Genomic DNA, 19,391 nt, shown 5'->3' with positions numbered 1-19,391 from the left:
AGAAACGTCTGGAATTTTTCACCCTCTCGTCGCGTCGCATCGTCCGAACATCTTTCTAGTCAACCCAATTTCATGACCGTCTGATTCTTAGTTGCTGAATCAACTATGTTGTTCCGCATGCCATCAGCGACAAGTATTACATGTAGTTTCGTATTACGTATTAAAAGGCAATTCGAGTTCAGAATCGGATTGGAAGAGCATTTTAAATATCTCAAATAATTTTCTCTCTCATTTAAACATTTCTAAAAGAAAGTTACTTGTTGTTTCTTCTCTCATATTTTTTTTCAATGCTATTTAGGGAATATTGAAAGATGCTTAGGCAAGCGTCCAAAATAAGTTAGATAAACTGTATTTTATGATGTTCATTATTAGATTACTTCAAGCTTGGTAAACAAGTATACGAATCATAAAGTTAAATTACTCGTCGTTATGTTATGTCGATGAGAATACGAAAATACGTGACGAAGGAACCCGACAAGCTTCTGTAAATCTTTAGTATAATCGTTACAGTCTAGATGAATTTCTCCTGCTGTTATTGAAATTCTAAACTGAACAACTCAATTTTGAAAATTCTTCAAAAAGTTATAGATATTTGTTGACCGTCATTTATATCATTTATTGATACCGAATAAATTGGATCTATAACAAGAAACGAGATGGAACACGACGCCCTTAATGGGAGCTTAATAAATCTCTCTAATTTTCCAGTAGTGGCTCGTTGGTCGCGGATCAAAGACTGACAAATGAATCGCTCAGTAAGTGAAGAGGAAAAAGAGGAGGCGGACACTCGCATATCCAGAAGGAAGGCGTTATAGACGGACCATGCTACGGACCATGAATCCGTCGTCGCTACGTATACCATACGTATCGTACGATTCGTGTGTGCACGGTGGTGGAGCTTTTATAGTTTTCACTTCGTCAACGCGGCGAAACGCTTTCTGAATTTTCGAAGAAACTCCTCAAGTAGCGCGCGCGCGCGCGCGTGTGTGTGTGTGTAAAGCGACGCGGAACTTATAGCAAAGGAAACGGTTTCTTTGCTTGGTAAAAAAAGTGTTTCAGAGAAAATTTATATATTTTTCATCTCCAAAATTCGAAACGATGACATATGCAACAATTAAGCTTCTTTTGTGTTTTTATAAGAGATTAATGTTATATCGTCATATTTCATCATTATTTCAATTTTAACTTGTGAAAAATTAATTCAGTATCCACTCGAGATCATCGATTAGGAAAAATAAAGACCTGATCAGGTCTATAAGTCTTTCAATCTTACACATTATAACTTCGATTCGCATTCTCACGCCGTTTTACATTTAAAAATTTATATGTATGGCATCTCGATATCTTTGCGGTCTGATATTGTACGCGGCGTTTCTTTGGACTCGCTACAAACACATGTTACTTTGGTGAGATCCGAAGAAGAGTGCTCTCCCGAGTATATAACGAAGCAAACTGGCCAGATCCGAGGAAACGTCGCAAAGAGAAGGATGCAGAGCGACGATCAAGAAGTTCATATCCCGCACGCACGAATACGGGCGCAATGACAGATTTACAGATTCCAGCCATCGCCGTCTTCCTCCACGGAGCGGATTCTTAAAGCGGAAAGCGCACCAACGACCCGGACCGGACGGAATGCACGTCAAATCGCACCTCGACTGTTTATGCTTTACGTCTGCAACCTTTTCGTTTTCTCTCCTCTTGTCTCCTCTCCTCTCCTCTCCTTTTCAACGTTTCCTCTCTCATCCTCTCTCGCCACCGTATTTTGACTTTTCGCTTGACGGTCCCCTTTGCGTTTTACGTAGTTATTATTTACATGATGACGCTCACGAGTCCAATGTTCTAGCGAGAGAGAGAGAGAGAGAGAGAGAGAGAGAGAGAGAGAGAGAGAGAGAGAGAGAGAGAGAGAGAGGCGGGTGTAAGACTCCTTATCAATTCTTAAAATCCTTTCATTACTTATCAAAAATCTGTTAAATCGATCAACATAAAAAAAGAGAGTAGGCACTATGTACTCCGGCCTACGCCTATTTAACTCTTTTACCTCTTATTACGATCAATCGTATTTACTGTCAGCATTGTCATATACGAGTTCCACTTTTATTTACGATCAAGTAGGTAAGATAAACTGTCTCGTAGGCAGGCAGGAGAACACGGGCACGGTCACGGTCCGCGTCTGTCTTCGCGCGCTTCGTTTGCTTGGACAGTTTTCATTCTCTCGCCGATAGACACGTCCGTCTTGTTCCTTTTTCGTGCATCTGCCTTGGTATAAATGTGTCACGGTATCTTATTCCTAACGTAATAAAATACCTAAAAAGATACCACAAGAGATACGATTAGATTTATATAGAAAAATCCAACCTTTTAACAACTATGGAATGTTACACTTTTTCTTTAAGAATGATGCCAAAGTATTACAAATTTTACATACATTGTGTTCTATTATTAATTACATTTAAATAGCTGAAATTTAAATATTTTTTTATCAATTTCTTTATCAATTTGTTTTTTACGTAAAATCGTTTTGTATTTATTTGTGCGGTGTGCAAATTATACCATGATGAAAAGATAGCATTACGAATTAAATCAAATTTTATACTAATATAAAATATCTAATAAATATGTCTGCAAAAGTTTACTTAAATCTAATTGTTCGTTCAAAAATTTTAATATTTAAACCAAAATTGCATTCATTTTCGCTGTATTACGTAATCTAAACTTTCTGTTGCTTTTTCTTTTCTTTTGCATCTGGTTTCAGAAATAAAATTCGAATATTTATAATTAAAATTTTTACCGTTGATTCGGAAAAAATAAACCTAAGAAGCCTTCAATTTTTTACTTTTAGCTGTATGATATTGTAGATTGTAAAAAGCAAAAGTATTCTTAACTTGGAAGCGTTAGTACTCTGTTAATTTAATTAATTTTACGTATTTACTATTATTTTTTCCTTTACCATATTGCAATTTTGATTTCTCTAATTATGTACGTATATTCTCTAATTATAATTTCTTTAATTTCTCCGATTGAGTTGCAAATTAATTGGTGCACCATTTGTATCGTCGTAATAATAATTTTCCGAAATAATGCATGTATATCAGAAGAAACCTGAAGAAGAAACAAAAAATAACAGGATCGCCGTTGGGCATTTAACCAGGACGAGGAGATTTTGAAGTATTTTGAAAGAAATTTATTAATAAAATTAATAATAATATTTTAAAAATTTTGATATCGATTTTTAAGTCGGCTGATAACTGATCGATGGTGCCGTCCGCGTGCAATGCATGCTCTGCACATCCGTTTACGGCTGAAAAGAAAGTCCGCTCATCGAAAAACGTAGAAAGTAGATGCTTTTTTTGTTATTATTAATAAGCACGACTTGGCGAAATTATATACAATTAATATATTACCATGATAGTCTTACCACCGACTCACTCAAGTCGTGGTTTATAAGAATTATAAGAATATACGGAATTGTCGCGGTTTTATAAATTAATGTTTTATTGTATTAGATTTTGTTTCAAAACATTTCTTGTAACGAAAGAAAAATACCCGTATTGCCGTACACAGAATACCAACTTTTATTTCTCACCAGCTAAAAATAATTTTGCTAAATATACAAGTGATCTTGTTACAATGATCAATTATTTCGCTGTAATGGTAAATGTTTTTTTTAGTTGTCAAATCCGTTTTTTTTACTAATAAAATTTATATTCGGCAAGAACTTTTAACGAGAGAACAAGAGAATTTTTAACGAAAGAGAGGTGTGTTTTGTTGCACGATTGACACGAATTAATGTATTACGTTAGCCAACTTGCGACATTATAGCCGCAATCGTGCCGCGACAGCAAAAGCTGACTTTCTTACGTATGTAAAATTTTAAAGAAATAAATAAAGAATACAAGTATGAATGATTTTTCTCGAGTCGCTTTAACGATTGTCATGGGATAATTTGGATTGTTTTATTTAAAAGTTTTGTCGAGAAAGGAGGAAACTAGAGAAATTATAAGCGATCGTCAGATCGTCACATCGCGTACAATTTGGCGATATCTACTCTCGAGTTTTCGGTGATTCGGCAACGTAGTCGGCACGCATATCCTATCTCGCCGCTGGAATCCTCATATGTCTGTCAACGTGGTTCTCCAACACTTCGAGAGTCGAGAGTCGGGGATCTCGCCCCTCGCGGCTCGCGGCTCGCATCCTCGGATCACTTTGCTCGCGCTAGTCACGCTCGCGCTCGCGCTAGCACGACGAAAGACGAAAGAACCTACAAACGTTCGCTCGTGCGCGATCTCTCTCTCTCTCTCTCTCTCTCTCTCTCTCCCGTGTCCCGTCCCACTGTCCCAGCTGGACCAAAATATCACCGGCGACCGCCGACTAGTCGAGTAGATGGCTAGCTAGGAGATGCAGGACCGTATTATCGCCGCGAATTTATGTCCGCGAATGATGTTATTAATCACATTTTACCTTTTCGATTCTCGAGTCCACTTACTCGCGATCATTAATTCCCTTTTAGGAAAATTTGCTTTAAATAAAGTTGAAGTTTTCAAAATTACCTTACAAATCTAAAAGTTTACTGAAGAAATTTTTAGGTAATTTAAGGTATCTAAAAAATTAATCTAAAGTAATTCAAGTCTTTTTTCAAGGATTAATTCGATCAACGCGCGTCTTCTAATTTTGTACAAATATATATATAATATTGTAAATGGCTTTTATATTACACAATCAGTCAATTTACGTATACAAGACCCAAACTCTACATGCGGTTCGTCAAGAGTTGTGACAAATTATCTAAAGATGAACATCTTCCAATACCAAGTTGTGTCGTGGGGTATCATTTCATGTGCAACAATTGCTGAATATAATTTTTCGCATCGGTTTGCATTGGTTGTCCCTAAATGTGTAAATACATTGGTTTATTGACGCGAGGTGGCTACACGTGACCTAGCTGTCACACGGCGACAGTATTACATGTCGGTAATATCCACTCGATACTTACCAGTTGTCGATGGCATTCATTGATGTCAGTTTTATTGCATTTATGCTGTTTACGTATGCACAGAGTGTAAATAATCCAAGAAGATATCTTGTTAGGAAAAGAAATGAGATGTGTGATACGCGTGAGATTACATTGTGTAGATTTGTGATGAATGAGCATTTACCGAGCATTTACTCTTGCAAGCGCTCATATTTTAGCTGGTGATATCGAGAGAATACTCCGATACGTAACCTCAATCGTCATTGTGCGCAGCATTAATCAAAATGAGTAAGTGTTTATTATCAATGACAATGTAATTTTTGTCTTATTATTGTAGTGAAATAGTTTTTCCACTCGTTTCCACCTAGTCATCGTCTTATTGTTCGTTTCTTAATCTTACTCTTTCAGACCCCATTACAGACAGTCCAGGTTCTAAAGCTCTTGAAGCTGCTAAAAATATCAAAGATCTGGCTGTATTCAAGAAGCCTATCGGATATGTTAAGAGGAGCCAAAATATTCCAAAGATCTTAGACGAAGATACATATATCGAAAGAATGAGCGAAATTATACAAAGAGATTTCTTTCCACATTTGGAAAAGCTACAAGCACAAAATCAATATTTGGATGCTTTGGAGCAGAATGATATGAATAGAATGAGAGAGCTGTATGCAAAGTATAGCTCTGGCCGGCCCGTCACCGAAAGGCCAGTCAGTCCAGCGACTTTTGAAACCCCACTGCGTCGTGCCGAGACATCGGACGAGTCATCATTGCAGCGTACCTTCGAAGAAGCGTCGTCTCTCGACGAAACGTCCGCCGTTGGATCTGTAAAGAGAAATGAGAGTAAAGCTGGCCTGGATAATTACGTGAGCACTCACACAAGCGAGGATAACGCTAGTTTCAACGAGATGATGATTGAGGCTGAAAATAAACGTAGGCTCAAGTACGCTTGGCTTTACGAGGCAGAGGAAAAGTCGAAAGCATGGCTCGCTATCGATAGACCCACCACTGACGTCCCAGCTATCGAAGGACCGAATCCTAGACCCAAACAAGTGGACAGTTGGGCTTATAAGAATAAAAATTATATTATGTATATTCCCGATGGAGTGGAACTTACGGCGGAAGAGAAAATAGAATTGGCTAAGAGGAAACAAACCATAATGCACGAAAATACGAGATTGCGAGCAAACCCGTTTAATGAGCAGCAAAACAAGGAGACGATTGATGAATTGGCCAAGTCACAGTCCAGAACTAATGATGGCAAAATTGGCGTTGATGGTAAGGAGGTTGTTAGAAACGCGACGCCACGAGTGAATGGTTTTAGTTTTGTGGCGACGCCAAGTCCGAGACCAGGAGAGTGCGAAAGTCCATTGATGACATGGGGTCAGATTGAGGGGACACCTTTCCGATTGGACGGTGGGGACACCCCGTTATTGAGGACGAGTCAGGGACCATCTTTCCGAATAGCAGAACCGCCGAAAAGAGAGCAGCTGGCGTTGCAGTTGGCTGAGAAGGCTGGCGAGAGACACCGGGATCGAAAAAACAAAGCGTTAGAAGCAGCCAGAAAATCATTAGCCACGTAAGTGGTGTTACATATTTTTTTATATAAATATTATTTTATATAAATAATATATTTTGAAATAAAAAATTTACAAATAAAATAAATGTATGATAGTGTATACAATGTATAAAAAATTCACGAGCAATTATTCTTTTCAGCCCGTCACCGAGGTCAACTATGGACCGTCTGAGTACTATGTCTCCTGCGGCAAGAAGATTAGCAACTCAAAAACTCCGAATATCGAGTACGCCGTCCCCTCGGCGAACACCATTGTCCAGAACTCCGTCTGTAGGCACCAGGACACCTAACACGCCACGCGCGACCATACCGGCTAAGGACGTCATTTCTCAAAAGTCGGAAATTACCATGCGGATACAAGGACCTGTACTCACTGATAACTTACTCAATTTACCGCATCGACAACGAGCATCAGACTTCTTCAATAAATGAGAATTTTTGTATTTGAAAATTGCACATAGAAAGATCACGTGTAGAGTTCGAATGATACGTATATCAATGTATTAATTACATGCCTCGAATTCATGTTTGTCTATATTAATGTTAAGAAGACAGTGCGCGCGCACGCGCGCGCACACACACACACACACACACACACACACACAGAGTAAATGGTCAATTAGTGTTTATAATATTATGTAATAAATAAATTAACGAAGTTCTTTTAACTTGAATCTTATATTGAATTCCTTTAGTCCTGTTATGAATTTTGCAAGTAATTATTATGTCTGCAATTCTTTTTTATTCTATTTGATTGTGATTAAGGCTCTTTGTTATATCTTGTATCTTTTTTTAAATAGATTATGGCGAAGGAAAGTGGCAGATTTTGATTTCTTTTTCGAAATTTAACAATATTCTTAGCTACGAAAAAATTTTCAAAATATCTTGTACACACACACGCGCACGCGCGCGTGCACGTACCACATACGTATATATATATATATATATATATATATATATATATATATATATATATACTTTTTTACAAAATTCAATGAATTTTTTCCTTCTTCTTACTTGTGATATCCCGGAATCTTCTCTCGATATTGTTATTATGTAACGTAAGTTTCATTACATTTATGTCTGTTCGCTTAAAAATGATATATAGTATTTTTTTAAAGGCGAGAAAAAAGTATTTTGGCGTGATTAATAACCATGATTGCCTTTTTCATCATTTATCTTTATGTATTCTCCATTTCCTTGGCGGGTTTTCCGTTTCGTTTAGCATGAATTATAAACACGGAAACGAAATTAAATGAATCAGATGATTCGGTTTCCTCTACGACAAAACAAAGGATTGTAATATCTGGATTGATTAGTGGACGCCACAAAACTATAAAACGTGGCTTTTTACACGTGGTTTATTGGAAAATGTGAATTCAGGAAGTGACAATAAAGTCATAATAAATTGTCCGCATATACATTGTAACAGGAAGTATTCGGGCATATCCAAGTCGCCCAAACAAACATTGTTGATTAATTGCAAAATCACCGCGCTCGCCAAAGTGCTTGGCGGCTTCTCGTATAAATGTAACGTCGGGAATAAGAAGAGAAGAAGAAGGAAAGAGTATTATCGTTGAGACAGACATGAGGTTCTCTTTGATCGTAGGAGTCGCCTTACTCCTGACGATAGCGACTTCGTCTATCGTCCAGGCGTGCAAAACAGAACAAACATGTGGAAATTTAGGCCCAGGTACGTGCATAGTACTATTCCGCGCACAAGTCACTTGGTATTTGATTTATTCCGATTCTGCTATTTCGCGCGATTTCGACGCATGCGTGTTTAAAAATTCGTAATTTTTAACAGAAGATTTAACAGAAACTTTTGTATAAAATTATTTTTATACTTGTAACGTTAATGTTTTGACTTTATCATTACAATACAGATGCATAGATAAATGTTAAGAAGATACTCGTGTTTATTGTGTCATTTGCATTTATTGTTCATCGTGCATCTTGCATTTTTTATCTCTAGGCACTAATGCGTGCAAATGCGGAGAAATAGTGGTGAAAGCAGCAAAGGTACAAAAACCTCTGTTCTACGCATCGCCGAAAGCAATCAACGAAGCTGCAGCGGCTCGCGAAGCAATTGGAACCGAATACGGGACATCTTTTCCCAAATATAAATCATACGCTAGCGGGGCAGCGTTCAGCAGCAGTGGTAGCACCACCAGCAGCCACAGCAGCAGCTCCAGCTCTTCGAGTACTTCGTCTTCTGTCGGACTTCTCGGAGGACTATTTTCATCCTTCAAACCTGTCTCGGGTAGCAGAGTTACTTCCAGTTGCGGATGCGGAAAGACTTCCGAATCTCTGGAAGCCCGCGATCTCCTGTCCACTAATATTGAGGGAAAAGTCGTGCCTAGGTACTTGATTTTCTTTTTCTTTTTCATTATTTTTCGGATTCTCTTTTCATCGTTAATCAAACGATTTAACGTTATTTGTTTTCTTTCAGTTTTCCACCGATTGGTGATTTGTGTTACCCAAATCCACCCCGCGGTTCGAAATATCAGGTGACCACAAAAGTGACACCAGCACACCCAGGTAAAATCAAATGTGGTCCTCCCATCCCTTACGAGGTTTGCGTCCAAATTCTCAATGGACAAATCGATGAGGCTGGGCTGAAAGAACTCAGCTTGGCAACCGGTGATGCGATCGGCGGAAGCGTGTTTGCTAGTGCGAATAATCTCGGCGAATACACTTCGGACGTAGCTAGGCGTAGATATGGAGACAGTTTCCGGGGAGGATACGGAAGTGTCGGTAGCGCAGGCTCGACCGCATACGGATACGGATCGTACGTTGAGGCGAGTGCCGGCGCGGCGGCTGGTACCGGACAATTCAGAACAAGCGACGTCGATACGCTCCAAGGATCAGTTTCTACGAGTCATACATCTAGCTGTGATTTTGGCGATGATTCTGGTACGTCTCTCTCAATATAACTTGCGCCCATAGCCGAAGTAGAGACATGACCTTTTTTAATAACACTGCAATTAAACTCCTCGTTACAATAAAATTCAAATCTTAACGTATTCAGTTTGATGCAAGAGATTGCAAAGTCGAGATGAGATCGTTGGTTTATATTTTAGAGTTTGTCGAAGATTATTCTTATCCTCGACTGCCAGCGGATCCGGTTTCGCTTACCCTGGCGTACAAAAATCTTTTCCCACGCATGGGAATGCACTACAATAGAAGAACATTCGTGCCGGAAGACAAGTTGGCGTTCGGTCACCGAACCGTGCCGACCGAGTCGACGCCTGGCAAAAAAGTATCGGATGTTCCCGAGGAAAAGCTTCAGATCCTCGAGAAACCCGTTGTGGAGTTGAAGCCGGTATCATCGGTTCCCACTACCATTGGCGTTTACGATGAGCACGAGGAAGCGAAACTAGCGGAGCTTGAGGCAATTGAGCGTGAGAGAATAAATCAGGAGGAGTTGGCCGAACGGCGGCAAGAGAACTTGATTACATATGGGTAAGCCGAAAGAGAAGAAGAGAGACCCGCACGATCCGCATCTTGACGATACATTACGCACGCGTCTTTCCATTCCTAGATGAATTTTCCTTCGATGCGACATTTTCATGTGTTTCCAGTTGCTCATATTTTAGCATTTTTCCTAAACTACATTTACTTGATTTTGAAATACTGTAGTTTACTTCCGCTTCTAATCTCTTTGCTATTACATTCAAATTTTTAGTAATTATTATTTAAATATGCGTCTTGATATCGAGTTAGATCGTAACGATATCCAATTTCTAATGACAATTTTATGTGGGAATTAAAGTATCTTAAAGAGAGAAATGTTTCTAGAATATCTATACACTTTTGACAAATGATTGATTTTAGAGACTTGGGATACGCGCCAATCGACAGAGTGTTGCCAGGAAGATCGGGAAGGCCCTTATCAGCGGGTCCTATCGGCGTGTTCAACGTGGAAAACGATATTGGAACGGATTGTGGCCCGATAGGACCACCAGATCCCGATTATGTTCCTGGTGGCATCGTGATCGATCAAGAACTCGTGAAGAGCGAAGGCGAAATCGAGGATGATGACTCGAGAAACATCGGAGATTCAGAGATGTTCGTTCGTCATTACGCGGGCGATAGCGACGAGGAAGACGACAGTGACGATTCCACATCCGGTATATTCGCCAAACTGAAAAGTGTTGCCCGAAAACACGGTTCCCCGTGTGGAGCTGTATGAAATACGGTTTTCGGTAAATACGAAAAAAAAAAAAGAGTAGAAAAGACTCGCCTTATTGACGGTTCGTGATTATCGAGATGAATCTTGATTCTTCTGATACGCGAAGACGTGGACACCCTCGAATATTACACTAGTCCCAGTCCTGTGTCTTTATGATTATTGTTAAGATAATATAGCAGTTATATAAGAATCAAATTTTTAATTTTATTACAAGTTTCCTCCCTCCCCTCTTCACACACACACACGCACACACACACACACACACATTATGATTCAAACACGATTTGAAAATTAGAAATATTTTCTATCATTTTAATATTTGAGCTTGTAGTGATTCAATTATTAAACAAAAGATCAAAACTTTTTTATTTTATTACTACTTTAACTTTATAATAAATATTACTATAAAAATAGAAAAAAATTTGTAATAATATTTATAATAAAAAATTTAAGATAATAATTGTATCTTCATAATAATGACAAGTTCGTCATTTAAGCGATTTGTTAAAAGTCAAATGGCTTTCTGTCTATAGTCTACTACGAATGTGTGCAAAAGATTTATGATCTTCCTTCGACTTCCTTGGCCAAAATACGACCGTCAGCACGTCATAAAGTGTTTCAGCCGGAAAAAGCGAAGCACCACATGGTGATACACGATGATCGTTGCGAAGGAAACATAATGTATCTCCGTGAGTGAGAGCGAACCTCGCGTGCGATATTTAAAGATACTCTACGAGTTCAAGCGCTTCTCTTCGTCAAGGCGGTTTATCCTTTTTTTCTTCTCTCTTCACGAATGCGTACGTAAAATTTACGATACATATGTACGCGTAAGACCGATTTACTTCATTTACATACGTGACATAAATTACAAGTAGCCGGACGAAGAAAACTGAAGAAAATGACTACAAACAAATGAAATATCAATTTATGATTTAAAGGATGGTATATCGTTCAAATTTAAATATAGATTTTGTGTTGTCTATATACCTAGTAAATTCACCATAAAAAGTATTCTTATTGAAATTAGTTGATATATCTCTCTTGCTTTTTATAATATTAAATTATATTTAAAAAAAGAGCTTATTTCAAAAAGATATTTTCATGATTAAGAAAAATTTTGTTTCTTCGAAATTTCAATGCTAATGCTTTTTTAAATCGAACTATACAATTTTTCAGCATAAATAAATGATTTTCTTATTATCCCATGTATAAATCTTAAGTCTATCTAAAAGTAATTAGTGCAATAAAAAAGATTGCAATTTCGCTTTTATTTTGATGTGAAATCTCTGATAAAACAGAGATTTTATATTGATAATATTTTAGAAACAAATACCGATTTATGTAAAGATAGCGATACATATTTTCTGTTCCAATATAATTTTTTTAAATTACAGTATATTCTTTCTTTTTCTCTCTTTTATTTCTCTCTTTCTCTACAATTATTTCTATTTAAAACAAAAAAGTTTGGAAAAGAATTTAATATAAATGATAAGATTACATAAATCTGATTGTAAATAATTTATTATGGAGGTCTATATACATGTAAACGCACACACACATTAAAAATAGTTTATTTAGTAATTATCAATTCACAAAACATATATATTAACCAATTAACCCATCAAGTGTATCCGAAAATCCCTGTATACTTTTGCATTTGAAATACTTGTAATTTGGATCCTAATTTTTAAACTACATATGGTATTTAAAATAAAAAGATCGACCGAGTTGCTCTCTCTTTCCGAAAATCTTGGCGATGGAGTAAGATATGTGAAAAAAAGATATAAAAGTTAAAAGTAAAAATAAACAAATAAGAGCCTTTCCTCTTTTTATTGACAAATATTAAACAAATAATTAAATAATTTTATCTATCTTTTGAGGTAAAACAGTTTGATATTGACATTCCATTTTCAATTTTTACAACTCTTATCTAGATATCCTATCATTGATTAGATTTACGAAAAGTGCAATTTTCTTTATCTTTAAATACTTTTAAATATCTATTGTAGTTTAAAAATTTAGATCAAGACCGGAGTTACGAGGATTTAAAATAGAAGAGCACATAGAAGTCTTCCGGAATTTAATGAATTATAAATTAACACACGTGTTTATTTTTTATTTTTGATGACAATTGTCCAATAAACAAGACGATTTGGTGATCCGTGTGATACAGGAAATGGGTAATCTCGGATGGATCACGCGTCAAGGAAAGTACGTGCCTAATGCAATTTTCAATTCAACTGCTTAGTCTCGTGGAACACGTAATTACGAGAGTTATTATTTTGTTATTGTTAAAAGCTTATCTGTGACACCTAAACAGGATATTTCGTAGACTTGTATTGTACGAAACCACTTCTATATCAGGAGCCCAGTGTGTCGAGGATCAGTTTAGAATCAGTTTTGTAAATCTCTGCGACGATGGCGACGGTATTTAAATCTTTTATCGTTATAATCGTTTGTTTTCATTTGAGATTTTCTCACGGTTTTAAACTACCATACGATGAAGTTAAAATAGTCACATACGGCGAACCGTGTCATCCGTCGCGTTATCTACCTGTTACAATCGAGGTACACATAATTTTACATTATAAATGTTACTATTTATATTGTTGTTTATAAGGAATAAATATCTGCAAAATGATTTATAGGAACCTATAAAGCCTGTGACAGAACGCATTTCACCTACATCTTGTGTTTATCAACCACTAAAATTAAATTATCGAGTGATCACTAATAAATCGATTCAACCTTATCAACCGCAAGCGGAATACCCAATTTCTATACAAGTACCTCAGGTATCTCAGTCTTTGGCTGAAATAATTACGCCGGATCTTCTTCGAGGGAAGTCCTATACGTATAACATCCAGACCTTACCATCTCCACCCGTACCAATCTCGACAAGATACGATTTTGATTTTCAAGTACCATTTTCACCAATTTCGTAAGCATCCAAAGATTTTTCCCTTCTATATTGGAAAAAAGTTCCGTTTATTAATTACAGATGATATAATATAATGCAATTAATTTCTAATTTGATTTGTAAATTTATTTGTTAATTCTTTAGATTGTTCTCTAATTGTAACGCATTCTTTCTAGATAACAATTCAGATTTGTGCTGATTAGAAAAATAATGCTTTTCGACCAATTAACAATCCTTATTTTTATTTTAGAGAGGCTGAACTAACCCCACAATCTGTTAAACCAGTTAAACTATTGACTGGTCTTACTAGCAGAATTGACAGAGTTTTACTTCCTGCCTGCCAAGTGCCATCTTCTAGCTGCTGTAAAAGTGCATTGTAATATCACATGAAATTATTGATAACGCGGTATTTCTCATCAAGACACACATGAGAAATACATAGTATTTGACAGATAAATAAATAAAGAAATTTAAGAAAAGTGATATTGATTTTTAATAACCTTATACTCTTATTTTTTATATCTCTTCTTATGCTTTTATGTTGGATCCATTTTATGTGTGTGTTACCCTTAAATACTTAAATACTTAAAATTTTTAATCCTTCTTTGACAAATAACAAAAAGTAGCTTTGTTTACATTTATGTTTTATTTGACATTATTATATGAAATAGCTAAAATGCTTTTTTTGTCTCTTTAAAAAGTAACTTTATAAATTTTATACTTGTGATACTTGTAATATATAATACAAGTGTAATGAAAAAGAATCGGATCAAAATAATAGCAAAATAATAGCAAAATGTTACAATTTTACGTCGTAAGCATATAAATATGATTTGATTCTTATCTCTGAGTACAAACTAGAATTTGCCTGCGTACATAAATATTTTAATCTTGTTTATTATTTATCCAATAACATTGTTTATCTAGCAATATACAAGTATATTAAGATTTTTAATATTAAATTTTATTCCATAAATGTAAGCAATAATAACAGTTAAATTGGGAATTTATAAATATGATACAAGAGTAAATAATAGTTTTTATAAGTATATTGTATGTATATGTACATATGTGCATACATAAATATAAATATATAAATGTGCGCGCGCGCGTGTGTGTGTGTAGCGAGAGAGAGAGAAAGAGAGAGAGAGAGAGAGAGAGAGAGAGAGAGAGAGAGAGGAGGGAGGAGAAGAAGCATAATGTAATGTAATACATTAGTGAATAAATGTTACTTTTTAAATACAAATTATTAAAAATTATTATTAAATTTATGTAAAAAAATTCAAGTTTTTACTGATTAATTAATTAATTTTCTTTATTTAACACAATTCGTGTTAAATAGTAATTTATGACATATGTACTTCTAAACTATATAGAAAGCTTTCATAAATATTTCTATAAATAAATTATTCATCGGCTACAATACGTATATACACATATGTAATATTTTATTTCATTGGCAAAGAAAAGTAATTCAAAATTATTGCACGGACGTTGTATAAAAGATATCGCATTAACAATCTCTTGGATCAATGTTGATAAATCGTGCTTTATTATAATCCGAGTCGCTGATGAAATCATGAATAATCTCACGCGCATCAGCACGTATCTTAATTGTCGATCGTTGTCGGCCAACAATCTCCTATGTTATTTGATTCCATCACGATCTTCGTGCCGAATCTGGACACGATGATAATGGTCTTGAGGATATATGAAGCAGCCTGTTGCAGCTGGTGTCATCAAGTTCTCATCGAAACTCATCATGGCGAATACGCGTAATATACTCGTGGTATTTGCTATCGCCTTTCTGGCCTCTTTATCTTTAAGTTCGGCTTTTGCTAAGCATAACTTGGATACCCTTACCTTTGAGAAGTCTCTCGATCACGAGTTACAACCATTTCTTCGGGAAAAGAGACAGAAGGAAGCGGAAGTGTTTGTTCATAGAGATCTGAAAGATAATAATCCTTTGGAATTGGAAGAAGAGCTATTGGAGCCGAAGTCTGTCTACGAGAGAAGAACGGTACGAGAGAATGAAGCGAAGGAAATCGACCAGATAAGTCAGAAAGATGGTGGAAAAAATGAGAAACTGGAAAAACAAAGTATCGAGAGCAACTCAAGCAACGACATCGAGGAAGACGAGGAAGATGCTCAGGTAATAATTAATAATTAAAATACGCTACTTATTTGTTATTGAGAATCGAAAAAGTAAGAATAAAAGTAAGTTTAAATGTTTCTCTTTCTTTTTCAGGATGACGTATTTTCGTATAGGAATATGCACGACCTTATCCAAGCATTGATTCTCGCGGATGAGGAGGAAATTGTTGAGAGACTGCAACAATTGCGACAGGTAATTGATGACTGATAATTGATAATGAAAAAAATTTAACATTACAATATACGTGCAATGTAGAATTTGTTAAGCAACTTAACCAACCATTTTAAGAGAAACTTTATTGTATTTATATTTAAACAACGAAGGAAAGAGATTAAAGAAAAGCATACGTTTAAATAATTGATCTATAATTTGATTGGTTCTACCTACTGATTTGTTCGATATAATAATGTTTAGTGACACTTAACAAGTATATTTCAAATGTTTCAAACCTTAAAACTCATTAAAAGTAATTAGTACAAGTAAAGACGGATTTGTTTACAGAATGCTACGAAATCCGAGGCATCGAGCAATTTACCAAAGCGTCAGGCGGTCGCATCTGCAGCCGCGTCAGCGTCAGCCGCGTCGAGCGACCTTCTCGGGGCAAATCTGTGGGATGCCGTTCCTCTGGTTGATCTGGATGCTCACTCTTGCGAGGTTGAGGCTTTCTCACATGGCCACTTCCACATGTCGGGAACTATTGTGCACGAATTCTTCTGTGAACTGAGAAAGCTTTGGCACTACGTCTTGATCATCCTGCGAAACTTCAAATCCGAGCTTACTTTAGGACCGTTGATAGTCGGAGATGTTGTCGCCGACGGCATCTTCGGTCACTTGTTTCATCATGCCTCGCATCTTTTCCATATTGTAATCAAAGAACCCCATCATTTGTTGATTCTACCCGATATAATCCGAGACTGCATACCATTCCCCAGCATCACCGGTGCCATTCATCGGCTCAGACTTGTATTCCGCAAGGTGCTGCATTTTGGGCTTGATCTCTTCCACGGACACATTCGTCACATCCTCGCGCATTTATTCTCTCATCGGCATCTGAGCGTACATTTCCGAGAGAGGCTGCGTCACTTGCTAAGATGCGGCTCGACACTTCCGCTAGGGGAGATATCTACCACGTCTGCGGCGACGGCAACGGCGACGGCGACGGCGACGGCAGCAACGACAGCGACAGCGACCGCTTCCAGCGATAGCTCGATTATTGCTCCGGATTATCATCAGTCATTGGCGGAAGTGCTGTCTTCGTTCCGCGGCTTCTACCACGGCTACCATGCGTCTGGAATACCTCATCTGATTAGAACTGGTGCAAGAAGCTTTCTCAAGTCCTCGGTGTTCTCCAGAATCAGCACGTATCTGTCGAGGATACCTTTCTTTAGTTATTTAGGATGCGGCTCGGTCGGACAGAGCACCACAACTTCCACGACGGTGACGGCGTCCAGCACGTCAGCAAGTTCCGTTGGAATCGGGGGTGGCGCGGTACTAAGTCCGGTGATCAGCCCAGTGGTAGAGCCAACGATAGTCCCGGTAGCAGCACCCGTTGTCCCAATCGAGACCGAAACTGCGAGCTCCTCGGCGTCCGCCGCCGCCACCGTCACCGCCACCGTTGCCGAGACGCAGCCACTGTTTACCGCTGTGCCGACGATCATCCCTTCAGAATCGACTTCTTCGAGTGCGGCAGCTGCCGCGACGGCTACAGTGGCTGCAACAACTCCGACGGTAGCCAACTACGAGACTGTGCCTCTGATACAACCTGTACCCACTCTATCTCCGGCGGTCTCTCTCGCTGAAAGTAGTTCCGTAGCCGTAGCGGCGCCGGTTCTGGAGGACAACGTGGCAACCGCCACCGCGGCTGCTGCTACCTCGACTCCGCTCGTTGGACGAGTGCCGCAGATCCTGTCGTCGCGTAGACATCGAATCAGACCTATCGTGTCTAATGTCGCGACCGCGGCTGCGAGTGCGTCCTCCGCTTCCACGGAAGGCCACACTCTGCTCCGGCCTCGATATCGTGGACTCGATCTTGACATTGATCGTAGACTCAGGTATCCACTGATCCGTTCGCGAGGCTTCCCCGCCGTGGCTGGCACCTCGTCAGCCGCCGCCACCGCCGTTGCCTCTACGGCGTCTGCCGCGGCCAGCAGTTCAGCCAGCTCCGTTTCCTCGGCCGGCTTCAACTTTATATTGCCCAGAGAACAAATAGTTGCCGCTCTCGGTTACGACTACCTACTGCCTGGTGACGTCATCGCGGTCACCCTAAAAAATAAGGCGATTCTGTTTGGCCGCGTGCTAGACGGTACCAGCCCGATCACGTTCACTTTCCTCAGGCCGAGAATGCGTGCCTCCTTGCTTCGCCACGGTGGACGAGTATGGAATCTCCTACCTAGAGACTTCAGAGATCCTGAATGCATTCGGAAATTCAACAATCCCCTACTCCTGCGTTACAGCTTTTAAATATTATTACTTACTATCTATGTGTCTCTCGTGACTAGTCCTCTATTATTATTATAGACTATCGACATATATTAAACAATTGTAATTCATCTTGATCGTGAATAAAAATGTGTCCTAAAATTTATCGACAGCGTTTATATTTTTATAACACCTTCTTGTTTATTAGAGTTAATCTTGCAAACGTTGTGTTCTTCTATCTTAATGTTGTACACTGAATAACGTTAGTCCAACGTGTTAGCGTGCATAAAATTGCTCATCATTTTTAGCAGTACTCATTTTTTTTACTTTTTATTATCTCTAGTTTTTTAAACTAATTATTTTTTAAATAATTGCGGCATTTTTAAATATGGTAAAGACAGACGTACTTTACCAATTTGCAAAAGGCATTGATACGTATATTTGATGTATGTGTTTACACAAATGTCGCAAGAAAATACATACACACTTATATATATATATATATATATATATATATATATATATATATAATGTACAAATGTATACTATTATTTAAAAAATCTTTTTTTTTTCTTTCTTTTTAATAGGCAAATAGCCTTCTACAACTCTTTTGCTGGCTCTAGCTTAGACAAAATTACTATTACATCGTTGTACGACGTTAACTTGAAACATGATTATAGATTCGAAGAGTTGAACAGAAAGATGAGATTAAATTATACATTTATGTAAGAAAAGTTCAAAATAATGCGAATACGCGTACAAGTGAATAGAAATACTTTAGAAATACTTTATCCGAGATTCACAAATCCATTTATTACTTGTTATTAAACTGTATTACCGTAAATTTCTAGAAATAAAAATTATGCATCGTGCAAATGATAAATACATATATTTTTAATTAGGTAATCGTTATATGCGGTTAATTTGTTTTCGCAACCAAACCAGTTGAAAAATTTGCTGACAAATTTGCATAACAAAGTTAAAGCTGCCTTTATCGCGAAATAGTCCGTTTATCTTAATAATTGTTTGTATTCAATACTTATCCAAGTATTTTCATAGTCCAAAAGCATGTAAAAATAAAGTGCATTGCTTCGAATTATCGTCAGCATGCCGATGTCTCGCGCACTGAGAGATTATCAAATTTTATTACAGTACGTA

The 19,391-nt window shown here is 37.5% G+C and overlaps 4 protein-coding genes across 4 annotated transcripts; all 4 read left to right on the top strand.

Moving 5' to 3' along the window:
• The first annotated feature begins 5,001 nt into the window (after positions 1-5,001).
• Positions 5,002-7,213, top strand: LOC105832538 (splicing factor ESS-2 homolog). Its single transcript, XM_012673600.3, has 3 exons — positions 5,002-5,257; positions 5,378-6,545; positions 6,686-7,213. The coding sequence occupies exons 1-3, from the start codon at positions 5,254-5,256 to the stop codon at positions 6,975-6,977; spliced, it is 1,464 nt and encodes a 487-aa protein (XP_012529054.1). The 5' UTR covers positions 5,002-5,253; the 3' UTR covers positions 6,978-7,213.
• An 868-nt stretch (positions 7,214-8,081) lies between these two features.
• Positions 8,082-10,935, top strand: LOC105830644. Its single transcript, XM_012670101.3, has 5 exons — positions 8,082-8,238; positions 8,521-8,908; positions 8,998-9,461; positions 9,629-10,010; positions 10,383-10,935. The coding sequence occupies exons 1-5, from the start codon at positions 8,133-8,135 to the stop codon at positions 10,738-10,740; spliced, it is 1,698 nt and encodes a 565-aa protein (XP_012525555.1). The 5' UTR covers positions 8,082-8,132; the 3' UTR covers positions 10,741-10,935.
• A 2,029-nt stretch (positions 10,936-12,964) lies between these two features.
• Positions 12,965-14,143, top strand: LOC105830635. The gene is made up of 3 exons (XM_028190761.2): positions 12,965-13,308; positions 13,389-13,681; positions 13,911-14,143. The coding sequence occupies exons 1-3, from the start codon at positions 13,159-13,161 to the stop codon at positions 14,038-14,040; spliced, it is 573 nt and encodes a 190-aa protein (XP_028046562.1). The 5' UTR covers positions 12,965-13,158; the 3' UTR covers positions 14,041-14,143.
• An 841-nt stretch (positions 14,144-14,984) lies between these two features.
• Positions 14,985-18,399, top strand: LOC105830637. The gene is given in 3 exon segments (XM_028190955.2): positions 14,985-15,812; positions 15,909-16,007; positions 16,296-18,399. Coding segments are annotated over 3 exon segments (2,520 nt in total). The 5' UTR covers positions 14,985-15,371; the 3' UTR covers positions 18,276-18,399.
• Positions 18,400-19,391: the final 992 nt, after the last annotated feature.

The sequence above is a fragment of the Monomorium pharaonis genome, chromosome 10 (genome assembly GCF_013373865.1).
Source record: "Monomorium pharaonis isolate MP-MQ-018 chromosome 10, ASM1337386v2, whole genome shotgun sequence".
Taxonomy (NCBI): Eukaryota; Metazoa; Arthropoda; class Insecta; order Hymenoptera; family Formicidae; genus Monomorium; species Monomorium pharaonis.
Note: the sequence above shows the minus strand (reverse complement) of the source record. Positions and strands in the feature narration are given on the sequence as shown.

Coding starts and splice junctions, on each gene's coding strand:
- LOC105830644 (XM_012670101.3), top strand. CDS start 8,133: ATGAGGTTCTCTTTGATCGTAGGAGTCGCCTTACTCCTGACGATAGCG. Junction 8,909..8,997: donor GAGGGAAAAGTCGTGCCTAG/GTACTTGATTTT, acceptor GTTTTCTTTCAG/TTTTCCACCGATTGGTGATT. Junction 10,011..10,382: donor GAGAACTTGATTACATATGG/GTAAGCCGAAAG, acceptor GATTGATTTTAG/AGACTTGGGATACGCGCCAA.
- LOC105832538 (XM_012673600.3), top strand. Junction 6,546..6,685: donor GCCAGAAAATCATTAGCCAC/GTAAGTGGTGTT, acceptor TATTCTTTTCAG/CCCGTCACCGAGGTCAACTA.
- LOC105830635 (XM_028190761.2), top strand. CDS start 13,159: ATGGCGACGGTATTTAAATCTTTTATCGTTATAATCGTTTGTTTTCAT. Junction 13,309..13,388: donor ATCTACCTGTTACAATCGAG/GTACACATAATT, acceptor AATGATTTATAG/GAACCTATAAAGCCTGTGAC. Junction 13,682..13,910: donor GTACCATTTTCACCAATTTC/GTAAGCATCCAA, acceptor TTTTTATTTTAG/AGAGGCTGAACTAACCCCAC.